We start from the raw sequence: 15,911 nt of genomic DNA, 5'->3' as shown, positions 1-15,911 counted from the left end.
TTCCATCCTCGGATGCCCTAAACCTGTTAGGAGAGTTTTATCAGGATCTGGGTTCTTTATTTCTCAGGGTTCCACATGTCTATATACTTAATTCTTCCATTCTTGTGTCTCTCTGTCCTCAGATACTTATTTCAGGAGGTAGGAAATGTGTCTATTTCAAGGAATTAAAACTTTAGTCAACAGTAAATTTCCTTTGGAAATAGGAACCCAAACTCAAAATCTTTTCTTGGGTAACCTTATTTTTATTTTCGTACCTCTCTTTCCTGAGACAATGATTGTCAGTGCTCTAGTGGTCTGGAAAAAGGATCAAGCAACAAGAAAAAATTATAGAGAGCCTGAAGGGAGGGCTTTGATTTTACTGTATTTTGAAATGTGATTTTGTCACACTATTGTGTTACAACATTTAGAAATCTGTTACAAAAATTTTTAGGGAATGTAATATTGGTGGTTATGAAGATTCCATAATATGTATGCAGATGGAAAAGACTAAGGTGAGAGTGATCTAAATAGACTAATTATAGCAAAATATCTTCTGGACAGGTGAAAAATTTACCTTGGTATACTCTTGTCTACTCATATGACTTGGTGGAATTGATCAGTTAAAACATTAAAAAGAGAAAAATAATTCATTTATTGATGATTTTGGACAAAGAAGAGAAAAAAAAAAGACTTGCTATTAATGACATTCCCCCTATTCTTCCCAGATTGAAAAATAGATCATCAAATGGTATGGCCTTTTCTCCGATGAAGGTGTGGTTGACGATAGACAGTTATAATAAACACTCATACAGTCTGACTTGGCAGCTCTGGATTCAATTTCAAATTATGTCCAAAATTATCACCCCAAAAAGCAAGTTATGCCCTAAATAACCCTCATTCTGTATCTGGGACTTATCCCTCTTAAAAAGTTCTTCATGCTGCCTCACCACCCCTTTATTTCAATATAGAGATATTACTTAAGGCTTCTACATCAGCAGCTGGAAGATAATTTATTCCTCAGATAGAGAAGAGTGTTGGTCTAATTCATGTTGTCACAGTTGCTTTATCTTATTTAGAGAAGTAACACCATTCCTTTGGTCAAGGCGTCCTGACTCATGCAGTCATTGCCTGTTTATTATACATTTAAAGCAAAACTTAATGTTTAACTCTAGACATATGTGATACCACTTTTTATTTTTTCCAAGTTCATCTAAGCATAATAAAATTGGTAGGAAATTCTCCCAAATGTAGACTGACACTTGCTTTCCTCTTTTCTGATAACTCAGGGTGGTGATTATCACAAATAGAACTTTAAAATTCTAGTATATACTGCCAAGGACCATAAAAATATTTTTATCTTTTTTTTTTAAAGAGAAGAATGGAGTACAATTCTCATTTTTCTACAAATATACTCTCTACCAGCTTTGCAAATTGTCTCTATTTGGTCTGATTACTTGCAATACTGAAAAGCTGTTTTGTTGATAACATAAGTGTATGGTATTTGCTAGGAGATACTTGGACCCAAAAAGTCACCACAGGAAAGCATCTTGAAGTTCTTTCTTTCAAAATGAGCAGAAACATAATTTCTTTTGTAAACAAGAGGAAAAAATAAAAAATGAAGTGTTCAATGTCTAGTCCATCAAACCTGTTTAAAATTGGAGCAAGAATGGGAAAATTCAAGTATTATTTGGAAGAACATTATTTCCACACTATAAATAAAATAGTTGAGGTAGGGCGCGGTGGCTCACGCCTGTAATCCCAGCACTTTGGGAGGCTGAGGCAGGCGGATCACGAGGTCAGGAGATCGAGACCATCCTGGCTAACACGGTGAAACCCCGTCTCTACTAAAAATACAAAAAATTAGCCAGGTGTGGTGGCAGGAGCCTGTAGTCCCAGCTACTCGGGAGGCTGAGGCAGGAGAATGGCATGAATCCGGGAGGTTGAGCTTGCAGTGAGCCGAGATCGCGCCACTGCACTCCAGCCTGGGCGACAGAGCCAGACTCCGTCTCAAAACAAAACAAAACAAAAAAAAAAACTGAAAAAAGTTAATCAAGACACCTGCACACAGCTTTCTTAGTGCCAAGTTTTAAGAATCCAAAACAATAAAACCTGTCATGATCATACAATAACATAACTTTTTCTTGAAAAGATTTTATAGAACATGAATGCAATAAGGTTTTTTCCTCATATATTACTAGATATTTAGTTGTGTATTTTACTTGTAGATAATTTTGTTGTATATTTCTAGATATACTAAATATTTAGAAGAACTGAATCTGTGATGATAGTAAATTAGATTATATAAGCAAATCTCTGGAAAATGAAAATAAAATTCTAAACAATTTTAAAAGATCCAGAGTGATAACTAGCCTTACAAACTAAGTTATAATAGAAATCTGGTCTTAGAGTCTGTGTTGTAACATAATATAGAAAACACACAGAAAGAAAAGGTCTGTTCTACAGCAAACTGAGAATTGAATATGAATCTGAAAATCTGAATATGCAAATGGATATATGATACTGAGCAGCATTATAAAGAGTATAAAGAACTTGCCCGAGATAAACAGATGACCCAAGTCACTTTGCTCATTATAATTTTGGATGGAATGGCTGTATGGGAGTAGGAGAGAGGAAGACAGGCTTCTATGAAGAAAGGAGACTGGATTCACCCTTGGTTGTGTTTGCCTGTCTTAGCGTGCAGGTGTGGGAGTAGGCAGGGAAGGGTGAAAAGATGATAAATGAAGTATCATCAAGTTCATCTTGTAACAAGGGCTGAGGTTATTGTTAAATACAGTGGGTCTTGGAAAATGAAGCTAAGATTTCCACCTTTCAGAGGAGTTTCCTTGTCCAGAAGGAAATATTCCTACCCCATAGAATAGAAGAAAAAGGACAGCTTTACTAGATGAAAACTCAATGCACAGTACCAAGGCAGCATTTGTGAAACCGTGGACAGCTGAGAGGCAGTTATGTGCTACTGATGCTCCGTCATGACAGTATTGATAGGGTCCTACTTTTGATTTCATCAGAGAAGCTGACGCTTGAGAGACCAGGAGGTTCTCCCAGACTCAAACAAAACAGAAATTCTGGACATTTCATCTACAGCATACTTATTGTACTTCCCTTGTCTGGAGGTAGGAATTTGAATAAATGATAATTTCTGTGACCCAGCTGGTAGGTGTTTGGTCAGATTTAATATTGTTTTTTACAACTTGCTAATTGTTCTCTTGGGATTGTTTTGAAGTATGGCTTTCAAACGTTTCCCTCTATTCTATTCTGCATTTTCAGATTCCTATTGGTGTGCTCTTTATATCATATTTGTCACCAAACTTGGTGAAAGCAGGACAAAATATCTTTAATTCTACTATTCTAGAGTTTTAGGACTAAGATGTAACATATTTCCTATAAAGATGCAAACCAGAGAAAACAAAATGCACATGCCCAGGATTAAAAATAGTATATCTAAGTAGTAAAGAATCTCTCCCATGGCTCCGTAAATATCACCCACTGGTTGCCAGGAGACCCCAGAAAGTGCCTCTCTCATATACTTTTAACCTTCATTGATTATATGGTTGCACATGATAGGATCTCATTCTTCTTTATGGTTAAATAGTACTCCCTTGTGTACCTGTACCACATTTTCTTTATCCATTATTCCGTTGATGGACACTTAGGTTGCTTCCAAATCTTGACTATTGTGAATAGTGCTGCAATAATCATAGGAGTGCAGCTATCTCTTTCATATACTGATTTCCTTTCTTTTGGCCATGTATCTAGTAGTAGGATTTCTGGATCATATGATAGCTCTATTTTTAGTTTTATAGGAACTTCCATACTGTTCTCCATAGTCGTTGTACTAATTTGCATTCCCACCAACAGTGTGTGAGGGTTTCTTTTCTCTACATTCTCATTAGCATTTGTTATTGCCTGACTTTTAGATAAAAGCCATTCTAACTGGTGTAAGATGGTGTCTCATCGTAAGTTTGATTTGCATTTCTCTGATAATCAGTGATGTTGAGCACCTTTTACATACTGGTTTATCACTTGTATGTCTTCTTTTGAGAAATTTTTTTTAGAACTTTTGCCCATTTTTAAATCGGATTATTAGATATTTTCCTATAGAGTTGTTTGAATTCCTTATATATTCTGTTTAATTCCTTGTCAGATGGGTAGTTTGCAAATATTTGCTCTCACCCTGTGGGTTGTCTCTTTACTTTGTTGATTCTTTCCTTTGATGTGCAGAAGCTTTTTAAGTTGATGTGATTCCATTTGTTCATTTTTCTTCAGTTATCTGTGCTTGTAGGGTATTACTCAAGAAATCTTAGCCCAGTCCTATCTCCTGGAGACTTTCCCCATGTTTTCTTTCAGTCGTTTCATAGTTTGATGTCTTAGATTCATGTCTCTAATCAATTTTGATTTGATTTTTGTATATAGCATGATGGGGTCTCTTTTCTTCTTTTGCATATGAATATCCAGTTTTTCTAGCACCATTTATTGAAGAGACTGTCCTTTCCCTGGTTACATTCCTGGCACTTTTGTCAAAGTTAACGTCACTATAGTTATATAAATTTATTTCTGGGTTCTCAATTCTGTTCCATGGATATAAGTGTATTTTTTTTTAATGCCAGTACCATGTTATTTTGGTTACTATAGCTCTGTAATATTATTTAACGTCAGATAATATGATTCTTCCAGTTTTTTGTTTTTGTTTTTGTTTTCCTTTTGTTTAATATAGTTTTAGCTATCTGGGTCTTTTGTGCTTCCACATACAGTTTAGAATTTTTTTTTTTCTATTTCTTTGAAGAATGTCATTGGTATTTGACAGGGATTGCATGGAATCTGTAGATTGCTTTGAGTAGTATGGACATTTTAACAATATTGATTCTTGCAATCCATGACCATGAGATATCTTTTCATTCTTTTGTGTTCTCTTCATTTTCTCGAATCCATGTTTTATAGTTTCCATTGCAGAGATCTTTCACTTCCTTGGTTAATTCCTAGGTATTTTATTTTAATTGTAGCTATTTTTATTACTTTATTGATTTCTTTTGCAGATTGTTCACTTTTGGCATATAGAAATGCTGCTGATTTTTCTATGTTGATTTTGTAACTTGCAACTTTACTGAATTTGTTTATCAGTTCTAATACTTGTGTGTGTGTGTGTGTGTATGTGTGTGTAGTCTTTATGTTTTCCAAGTAGTAGATTGTATCGTCTGCAAATAAGGATAGTTTGACTTCTTCCTTTCCAATTTAGATGATCATTATTTTGTTTTCTTTCCTGATTTTTCTTGCTAAGACTTCCAGTACTATATTGAATAACAGTGGTGATAGTGGGCATCCTGGTCGTGTTCCAGATCTTACAGGAAAGGCTTTCAGTTTTTCCTCATTCAGTATGAGAGTAGCTATGGGTTTGTCATATCACGCTTTTATTATGTTGAGGTATGTTCCATCTATACCCAGTTTTTGAGGGTTTTGATCATGAAAGGGCATTGAATTTTATTAAGTGCTTTTTCAGAATCAATTGAAATGATCATATGGTTTTTCTCTTTCATTCTGTTGATGATATATCACATTGATTGATTTGAATATATTGAACCATCCTAGTATCCCTGCGATAAATCTCATTTGGTCATGATTAATGATCTTTTTAATACAATGTCGAATTTGTTTGTTAGTATTTTGTTGAGGAATTTTGCATCAATATTCACCAAGGAGATTGCTTATAGTTTTCTTTTTTGGATGTCTCTGTCTAGTTTTGGTATCAGAGTATTATTGTCTTTATAGAATGAGTTTGAAAGTACTTCCTCCTCCTATTTTTATTATTATTATTTTTTTTTGAAATAGTTTGAGTAGGATTGGTATTAGTACTTCTTTAAATATTTGGTAGATTTCAGTAGCAAAACCATTGGGTTCTGGCCTTTCCTTTGCTAGGTGACTTTTTATTATAGCTTGATACTTGTTATTTGCTGTATCTTGTTACTTGATATTAGTTTGTTTGATGTTTTGGATTTCTTCATGGTTCAGTCTTGGTGGGTTGTATGTGTCTAGGAATTTATTTGTTTCTTCTTGCTTTTCCAATTTATTGCCATATGTTTGTTCATAGTGGCCACTAATGATCCTCTGAATCTCTGCAGTATTAGTTGCAGTGTTTTCTTTTTCATATCTGATTTTATTTCTTTGGGTCTTCTCTCTTCTTTTTAGTTAGTCTGGCTAAAGGTTTGTCAATTTTATATAACTTTTTAAAAAACAAACCTTTTGTTTCATTGATCTTTTATATTGTTTTCTTCATTTCAAATCCATTTATTTCTGCTCTGATCTTTATTATTTCTTTTCTTCTAATTTTGGCTTCCGTCTGCTCTTTCTTTTCTAGTTTTTAAAGATGCATCATTCGGTTGTTTTGTTTATTTGAAGTTTTTCTCCTTTCTTGATGTAGGCATTTATAGCTATAAATTTCCCATTTAGTAAAAATTTCAGTATATCTAATTGAGTCAAGAGTTTTTACTGCTGATGGGTTCGTGGTCTCACTAACTTTGAAGAATGAAGCTGAGGACCTTCGCAGTTAGTGTTACAGCTCAAAAAGAGTCCACAGACCAGGAGAGTGAACAGCAGCACAGTTTATTGAACAAAGCAAAATGAAACCTTCCACATGGTGGAAGGGGACCTGGAATTGTGGCCGTTGCTGGCTCGGGTGCCTGGGACTTATATCCCTGTGTTACCCCCTCCCTTTCTTTCTTTTTGTCCATTGAGAGTGGTTATTTTTTCAGTCGTCCCTTGGAGTGATTAATTTTGAATCCTTCACTCGATTTGTTAAGAACTCAAAACCTTGAGTCACAGGGGTCTTTTGTGAAAGTCCCCAAACTGGCCCAAGAAGCCTTACCAACTCCACCCCTCACTATTGGTTTTGGTACTTTGTATTTTCATTATCATTTGTTTAAAGAAAGTTTTTGATTTTCTTATCAATTTCCTCATTGACCCCTGGTTATTCGGTAACATACTGTTTAATTTCCATGTGTTAGTGTAATTTCCAAAATTTATCTTGTTACTGATTTTTAGTTTTATTCTGTTGCAGTCAGAGGAGATACTTGATATTATTTCAAATTTTTGAATGTGTTAAGACTTGTTTTGTGACCTAAGGTATGGCCTATATTTGAGAATGATCCATGTGCTGAGGAGAATGTGTATTCTGCAGGTGTTGGATGAAATGTTCTATGAATAACTATTTGATCCATTTGTTCTACAGTGGACATTAGGTCTGATGTTTCTTTGTTGATTTTTCTTTCTGGAAGATCTGTCCAGTGCTGAAAGTGGAATGTTAAAGTCTCCAGCTATGTTTGTTTGGGGATCTATCTGGCTCTTTAGCTTTAATAATATTTGCTTTATATATATATGGGCACTCCAATGTTGAGTATATATGTATATTTACAATTGTTATATCTTCCTGATAAATTGATATGTTTATCATTATATAGTGACCTTCTTTGTATCTTTGTGTAGTTTTTGTCTTTAAATCTTTTGTTTCATATAATTGCAGCTATTCCTGCTGTTTATTGGTTTCCATTAGCATAGAATATATTTTTCCATGTGTTTATTTTCAATTTATATGTGTCTTTATAGGTGAAGCGTGTTTCTCATAGGCTACAGGTCATTTCATCTTTTTTTTTTAATCCATTCATCCACTCTATGTCTTTTGATTAGAGATCTTAATCCTTTTATATTCAATGTTATTGTTTATGACTAAGGACCTATTGCTTCCATTTTGTTATTTGCTTTCTGATTGTCTTATGGTTTGTCTTCCTTCTTTCTTTCTTTCTTTCCTGTCTTCCTTTCAGTGAAGGTGATTTACTCTGGTGATATTATTTTCTTGACTTTTTATTTTTTATGTATCTGTTGTACATTTTTTTGGTTTGAGGCTATCATCAAGCTTGCAGATACTATCGTACAACCCTTTATTTTAAGCTGATAACAACACTTGCATAAACCGACAAGAAAAATAACTAGTAAAAACTCTGTACTTCATCCCCCTGCTTTTTAACTTTTTGTTGTTTCTATTTATACCTTATTTTACTGTCTATGTCTTGATAAGTGGTTGTAGTTATTATTTTTGTTTCATAATTTAGTCTTTCTACTTAAGATAAGAATATTTTATACACCACAGTTACAGTGTTATAATATTCTGTGTTTCCTGTGAACATACTATTACCATTGAGTTTTGTGTCTTCAGATGATTTCTTATTCCTCATGAACTTTCATTTTTTATTGAATAACTTTCTTTAGCATTTCTTATAGGACAGGTCTGGTGTTGATGAAATCCCTCAGCTTGTATTTATTTGCCTGGGAAAGTCTTTATTTCTCCTTCCTGTTTGAAGGATATTTTAACCAGATATACTCTTTAGGATTTTTTAAGTATGACATGCCACTCTCTCCTGGCCTGTAAGGTTTCTGCTGAAAAGTCTGCTGCCAAATGTATTAGAACTCTATTGTATGTTATTTATTTCTTTTCTCTTACACCTTTAGGATCCTTTATCCTTGACCTTTGGGAGTTCGATTATTAAATGACTTGAGCCAGTATTCTTTGGGTTAAATCTGCTGGTAGTTCTATAATCTTTTGTACTTGGATATTGATGTCTTCCCTAGGTTTGGGAAGTTCTTCATTATTATTCCTTTGAATCAACTTTCTACCTCTATCTTTTTCTCTGTCTCCTCTTTAATGCCAATAACTCTTACATTTGCCCTTTTGAGGCTATTTTCTAGATCGTGTAGGCATGTTTCATTGTTTTTTGTTCATTTTGTCTCTTGCCTCCTCTGACTGTGTATTTTGAAATGGGTTGTCTTCAAGCTCACTAATTCTTTCTTGGGCTTGCTCAATTCTGCTATTAAAAATCTCTGATGCATTCTTCAGGTTGTCAGTTGCATTTTTCAACTCCAGAGTTTCTTGATTTTTTAAATTATTTCAGTCCTTTGTTAAATGCCTCTGATAGAATTCTAAATTCCTTCTCTGTGTTTTCTTGAATTTTTTGAGTTTTCTCAAGACAACTATTTTGAATTCTCTGTCAGAAAGGTCACTCTGTCTGTTTCCCCGGGATTTGTTTCTGGTGGCTTGTTTAGTTCGTTTGGTGAGTTCATGTTTTCCTGGATGATATTGATGCTTGTGGATGTTTGTCTGTGTCTGGGCATTTAAGCATTGGGTGTTTATTGTATTCTTCACAGTCTGGACTTCTTTGTATTCATTATTTGGAAAGCTTTTCAGGTATTTGAAAGGATTTGGATGTTGCTAAAGATGTATCTGCTTTAGGAAGTACCACAAGCCCAGTAACACTGTGGTTCTTGGCAGACTCTTACTACCTTAATGGTCTTGGAAAAGAGCTAGAAGAATTCCCTTAATTACCAGACAGAGACTCTTGTTCTTTCCCCTTACTTTTTCCCAAACAAACAGAGTGTCTCTGTTTGGAGCCACCTGGAACTGGGGATGTGGTGAGAGAAGCACCCCTGTGGACCCCACCCCTGGGACTGCACTGGGTCAGATCTAAACCCAGCACAGCACTGGGTCTTGTCCAAGACCTGCTGTAACCACTCTGGCTACCACTTAAGTTTGTTCAAGGCCATGGGTCTCCATAATCAGCAGGTAGCAAAGCCAGCCAGACTTGTGTTTTTCCCTTTAGGGTGGCAAAATCCCCCAGGCCCTGAACAGGTCCAAAGGTGCCAACTGGAAGTCAAAACCTTAGAATTCTACCTGGTGTTCTCTTGTGCTGTGGCTGAGCAGGCACTCAACCTATGAGAAACAGTCCTTCTCCACAAGCAGAGGAGCCTTACTCTGTGCCACTATCAAAGACCCTTGGGGAGTATTGCCAGGCTACCACCAATATTCACTTATGGCCCATGGCCTCTTAAGTCAGCTTGTGGTGAATATGCCTACCCTGGCAGTAAAAATATCAAATATTTGCTTTAGCTGCAGATGTAGCCTTTTATGACTTTATATGCAGAAGCGTAAAAGAAAGGAAATAAGTCAGTAAAGACAAGGAGACAATACAGAAATTAAGAGAGAAAAAAAAACAGCAGATGGCTAATAATGAGAGAAATATGAGAAACAGCAACTTGGACAGCAAATAGAAAGTGTCTAGTAGTGGAAAACAGAACTGGTAACAGGCAAACAATCAACCGTACACCCACGTAAAATTAGGTATCGGCTCCATAAACCTCAAGGAATTATACAGCAGCCATATAGCTAAACAAGGATAATGCTAATGCTAGACCATATGACAGAAACAACTGAAGTCATTCCGCCCATTGTTTTGTAGTGTTTGTGTCTCCTCATAGAGCATGCATTAGCGTTAGTATGGTAAGGACTGGCATTTGCTATATACACATCTTTTTTTTTTTTTTTTTTTTTTTTTTTTTTTTGAGACAGAGTATCACTCAGTCAGGCTGGAGTGCAATGGCGTGATATCAGCTCACTGCAACATCCGCCTCCTGGGTTCAAGCAATTCTCCCTTCCTCAGCCTCCCGAGTACCTGGGATTACAGGTGCCTGCCACCATGCCGGGCTAATTTTTGTATTTTTAGTACAGACAGAGTTTCACCATGTTGCCCAGGCTGGTCTCGAACTCCTGACCTCAGGTGATCTGCCCGCCTCAGCCTCCCAAAGTGTTGGAATTACAGATGTGAGTCACTGTGCCCAGCCTACATATCATTTTTAAAAATATGAGCAAGTTGTAACCAGTTAGAACTTTCTGCTTATCTTCTAAATAAAAACTGTTCTGTCGGTTTTTGCCTGTGATTCCAGAAAATCAAAAATTGTATCATCTTTTTCTCTTTGTTTTTATTTGTGTGTGTGTGTAGAACTTCAACTTGTCATTAAATTTACAAATTTACCAGCAAGTTCTTACCTTCCTAGCATGCTTATTAAAAAGATTCCTTGCATCTTCTTGGTAGTCTGCTAAAGCAGAAATGGTTTCTGTGATTATTACAGACTCTAATGTAGAAAATAAATAAATAAATAAAACATAGTTTTCTCCTGTTAGCTGTCTGTACCTTCAGTTATAATTTTATTTGCTTGATACATGGAAACAAATTGCAAGCTTTATGATTATAACCATTTATTAAAGTTTGTCTTAAGAAAAAAATCCATAATGTTTTTCAAGTTGTAAACCATGACATTCAGAATATTCTTCTGAAGCATTAAAACTATTTTTCATTAAGACCAAGAAAAATTTTTACCAAAAGAAACAAACTATTATGGGTTTTAATGATACAATTTTTCAACTACAGGGGAGGATATATTTCTTTTTGCTAATGCTACCCTCTAGTGGAATAATGGGCAACAGAAAAGAGCGTGGTTTTGGAGTGCTGAGCGTATCCTTAATTTAACTGCAGAAGAGAACATTTGCACAGAAGCCGATTTATGTATATTTTTCTTCAGATGTCCCTGAGCATAAATAAAATTAACTATTGATTATGCTTGTTGGCATTGCATTTCAATACATTTCTCCTCTTGAAATAATGCATTGTGGAAAAACTGTATGCAACTAGCTGCATTTGTAGCCACAATAAAAGATTATAACCCCAAAGTATGTACAACGTGTCATTAAAAGAAATACTACTACAATAACTACGTTAATTTATTCTTCATCCTGTCAATAGAAAATAAAGGGGGAGGAGAAACAATCTTTTCATAGTCTTCAGTCATTGACAGCCTTAGGTGTCAGTTTGTGAATCCACTGTAATTTAAGTTAGAAGGGGAATCCAATTAATACTTCCCAAGCAAATAGAAACTTCATTGTATTCAACACTGTGAACAACCGTGTTGATATAACTGGAAAAGTATATACATTTTTTTTGTTTGTTTGTTTCTGAAGAATCAAGTTTTCCAAAAAGTACCTTGTGACATTAAGGTTTTAAATTTCCCCTGAGAGTAATAAAGAATAAAATGTATAAGAACATAACGAGCTCAGTGGAAACTCACGCATGGAAAAATTGCAGTGTTGGGCTCCTTCCTTTCTAACCTTCAGAAGTTACAATTTAGGGGTGCTACAGGATTTCCACACCCTTAGTTACCACATCCACTCATTAAGTTAATTGACACTCTTGGAAAGAGCACAAAAAAGTGTGAATGCTAATGTTTTACATATTTACCCCCTGCACGGAGCCTCAAGATCAATACCCTTCACAGTCCTCATTATAGAGAACCAAAGCTTCTAGGTTCATTTACTTGTTCAGATTCTAAAGTGCATAATTTATTTTAAAAATCTTTTTCATAGAAGAGATTGTGAATACTATATTTCAAAACAGAAGAAATGATATCTTTTATTTTTCAGTTTTGTGTACGGTTCAAGTTCTCCTTTTGGAGTATGCAGGTTTATTCCTATTGACTACTCAGAACCCAACTCTATGGTTAATATAAAAGGAAGGACTGTTTGATAGTAAGAGATAATTATTCTGACTTCTTTGCAAAAAGAGAAGTTTATGATCTGTTAATTTATGTATTCCCAACCTAATACTGTACAGGAAAATTGTTGTGTCTAAGCAAATATCAAAGAATATGTAGAATTTTTTAAATTTTGTTTTTACTAACAAGTGAGAAAAAGGTGACTTGGAGGGGAAGAACAGATAATTAACAAATTTAAGTTTCAGATCAAATATGTTTGACCCACACTTCCCAAAACACTCTAGGGGGGTAAGGATTATTAAAATATTATAAATAAATAAATCTGCCATATGAATAAGCATTATTTATTGACAAAATATAATATACAATTGTCTATAAAAGATAAGATGATTCAGAAAAAAATGGTTTTGCTTTCAGGGGACTTGATTTATTATTTTAGCTCTGACAAATAAGTAGATTAATTTAGTTAAAGTCACTAGCCTATCTGCGGATCAGTATTTTTACTAGCTTAATGGCAGTTAAACGACACAAAGACAGGGATATCTTTTCCTTGAGTCACAACAGTATCCTCACTGAAGTGCTAAATACCTGATGAAAATGGGAAATACCTGATAACTATTTATTTCATGAACTTGACAATGCATGAGTAACAATGTATATATAGCTCCAAATTGGAAAAATAAAATAAGATACATATAAATTGCTCTGAAAAAATTTTAGTAAATTAACATTGTTTTCTGTGTATAAATATATCTATTCTTAAGTGTCATTACTGTAGTGCACTGCAGAGAAAATCTCCTTTTATCGTGTAAAATGGCAACAAAGGATGTTTCTCAGTTTGTAGCTGAAATGTTCTAATCATAGTATTATGTTAAGTATATAAAATAATTTACATAGCTACAAAAACATATAAAGAGCATTTAAAAAAAAAATCCTTTACTCCTGCTTCACAGAATGTAGCTTTTAAAGAAACTTGTTCTTGTTTTCAAATGTTAAAATGTTACCACTTACCATTAGAAGTTCGAAAAAATTCAAGGGTCACTTCAGTCTCCAAAAGGTATGTTTTTGAGGGTGAAAAGCTGTATTCCAGGGGAATGGCCTTCAGTTGATATCCACACATTAATATTGTATGAGAACTCTGACAGTTTCCTCTGAGGTGCCAGTCTGAAGTGAGAGTAATGGAATTGAGAGGATGGAAGGCTGACAGTGGCAAATGAGTTGTGTGATATGAAGAGTGGGAGTCAATCTAGTAACTGTATCCCTAACCTGGTTTCAACGGAAGTAATAAACTCCTAATTGTGTTTTACAGGATATGAATGATTATCCTCCTGTCTTTAGTAAACGAATATACAAAGGGATGGTGGCTCCAGATGCAGTCAAGGGTACACCTATCACAACAGTTTATGCTGAAGATGCAGACCCTCCTGTAAGTAGAAGGCATTGATTAACATTCTGAACTGTACTGAGAAAAATCCTTAACACTCATAAATGACCCAATCACAAGACAGCAAAAGTAGTCTCTGTGAATTTCACCCTATTTATTCGTACATTTCATGTTATTTTGCTTATTTCTTCCACAGGTACACAGCGTATTTCAAATGACTATTACTGAACCTAGACAATAAAGAATATGCTTTTTGTTTTTCCAGAATGCACAATGTAGTATTTACTAATTTATCTAACAATGATAAATATAGGTAAAAAGAATTGTCTACATTTGTAAGCTTCACTTAATCTGGATATGTTTTCAATTTATGTATTTTCCATTGTATGCATGTATGACTATTTTGTTAGCAAACTCCAAATCAACACATCACATAAAACTTATATTGAATATGTTTATTTTGGTAAATTAAAAAGCTTAAGATTGCTTATAGAAAATAAGTAACAGATTCTTTTATCATACAGAACTTTACTTCTTTTGAGAATTCCGAATTATATTTCAAGGCAAGGTTTTTAATTATTATTAGAGCAGGAGTGATAAAATACCATATAGAATTAATAGTATACATATAAAAAATGCTTTCTATAAATACCTTGAGTGTTTTATAAATATTAATTATTATCCTAAGAACTGAATGATGACTTAAATTTTTCTTTGAGTGTGTAGGCTCACACTGTAAGTTGGTGGCTGACAAATTTTAGAAAAATACAAATAAAAGTTAAATTAACTATTTTAGAAGAGTAAGAAAATAAAATCCTGAATCTTATAATTTAAAAGTTCTGTTTTCTATTGCTAATATAAATAGTATTTCTTTTAATGCTTGTATTTAATTAAAGGTGAATGGCCATCATAACATTTTTCACCTTCAATTTGGACAAGTCTTTATAAACTCTATTGTGACTATAAGGAATCAAAATATACTAATGTTAACATGAAAGTGGTGGGCTTTAATTCAGAAACTCCTTTTCTTAAGTGTGTTAAAATGTCTTTGAAACTGCTCTATTGTGTTTTGGGATATATGATAGTCAAAATTTCATAGACTTGAACCCATCAATAGAGATGGTGAATGTGAAACTGGCAATTTGTCTGTTTTTTAAGTACATTGTAACATGTACAATATACTTTGAAATTAGGAATATGTATTCAATTTTATTCAACATATGTGTTTTTAGCACCAACTATATACTGGTCATTGTGGTAACCAGTTTTTGCTCTCAAGAAACTGAAAATTTTATAGAAAAGACGGAATTGCAAATAGAAACCATAACACTCTGTAATAAATAAGTATAAGCAAACACAATACTCACATACATTTTTTAAAATTTTTCATCAGCACAGAATTTAATATAGAGTTTAACGGCGTTAATGATGAGAGACTAAAAGTAGCGCTATTTTTCACCTACATAGGACAGCCCTCAAAGTCTTCATATAGACAGTAAATTCCTTACTTCCCTTTTGGTACTAATGACTGTGGTGCCTGGCTTGGCATGCAGAGCACAGCCACCAAGGTGCAGAAAGTTGTCTTGGTCTGCTGTCTGTTCTATAAAGAAGATAAATTACTTATCGATAGTATTTATCTAAAGAGAAAGCTCTGTTTTTACACTTTGAAGCCCTTTTAAATAAATTTGCCAGATTTAAATTTCATGTTTCTTTGGAAGAGGTTTTCAGTTTTGCATTCCCAGCAGTAATTTTTAGAGTTTAATAATTGATGTTGGCCTTTCATTAGATAGAAAGTGGATACCAGTCATTCAATTGACATACGGAGTCTATTTACTTCAGTTGAGTATATATTTATTAGACTCAGTTTTCCCCCTTGAAATATCAACAATCTTTTGATATAGCTATGAGCAGAATTGAGGTTTTGAATCGTTGCTGCAAATTGGATCCCTTAAGTGAGCATAGTTGCAATTTGGTTGCACCTGCACGAATCCTAAATTAAAGCTCAATTCCAGGAACATTTTTGAAATTACTATATTACATAATTTTTTTAATGTTAAGCTTGATTTTTACCCTTATTTTATGTTGGTACCATAAAGACAGAATAATTATTATTCGGATAGGCTTGCCAAGTGTTTTCTACTCTGTTACTGTTATAAATGTTTATTAGTTA

The 15,911-nt window shown here is 34.2% G+C and overlaps 1 protein-coding gene across 11 annotated transcripts in view; it reads left to right on the top strand.

The window, feature by feature from the left end:
- Positions 1–15,911, top strand: part of LOC105496640 (protocadherin related 15) — a 1,825,405-nt gene that overhangs the window by 1,628,840 nt on the left and 180,654 nt on the right. For all 11 annotated transcript variants that reach the window (XM_071069550.1, XM_071069551.1, XM_024797557.2 and 8 more), the window contains one exon: positions 13,667–13,783. In XM_071069550.1, the coding sequence (XP_070925651.1) occupies positions 13,667–13,783 (117 nt within the window). The remainder of the gene's footprint in view (positions 1–13,666; positions 13,784–15,911) is intronic.

The sequence above is a fragment of the Macaca nemestrina genome, chromosome 9 (genome assembly GCF_043159975.1).
Source record: "Macaca nemestrina isolate mMacNem1 chromosome 9, mMacNem.hap1, whole genome shotgun sequence".
Taxonomy (NCBI): domain Eukaryota; kingdom Metazoa; phylum Chordata; class Mammalia; order Primates; family Cercopithecidae; genus Macaca; species Macaca nemestrina.
This window is presented reverse-complemented; position numbering and strand designations above follow the sequence as displayed.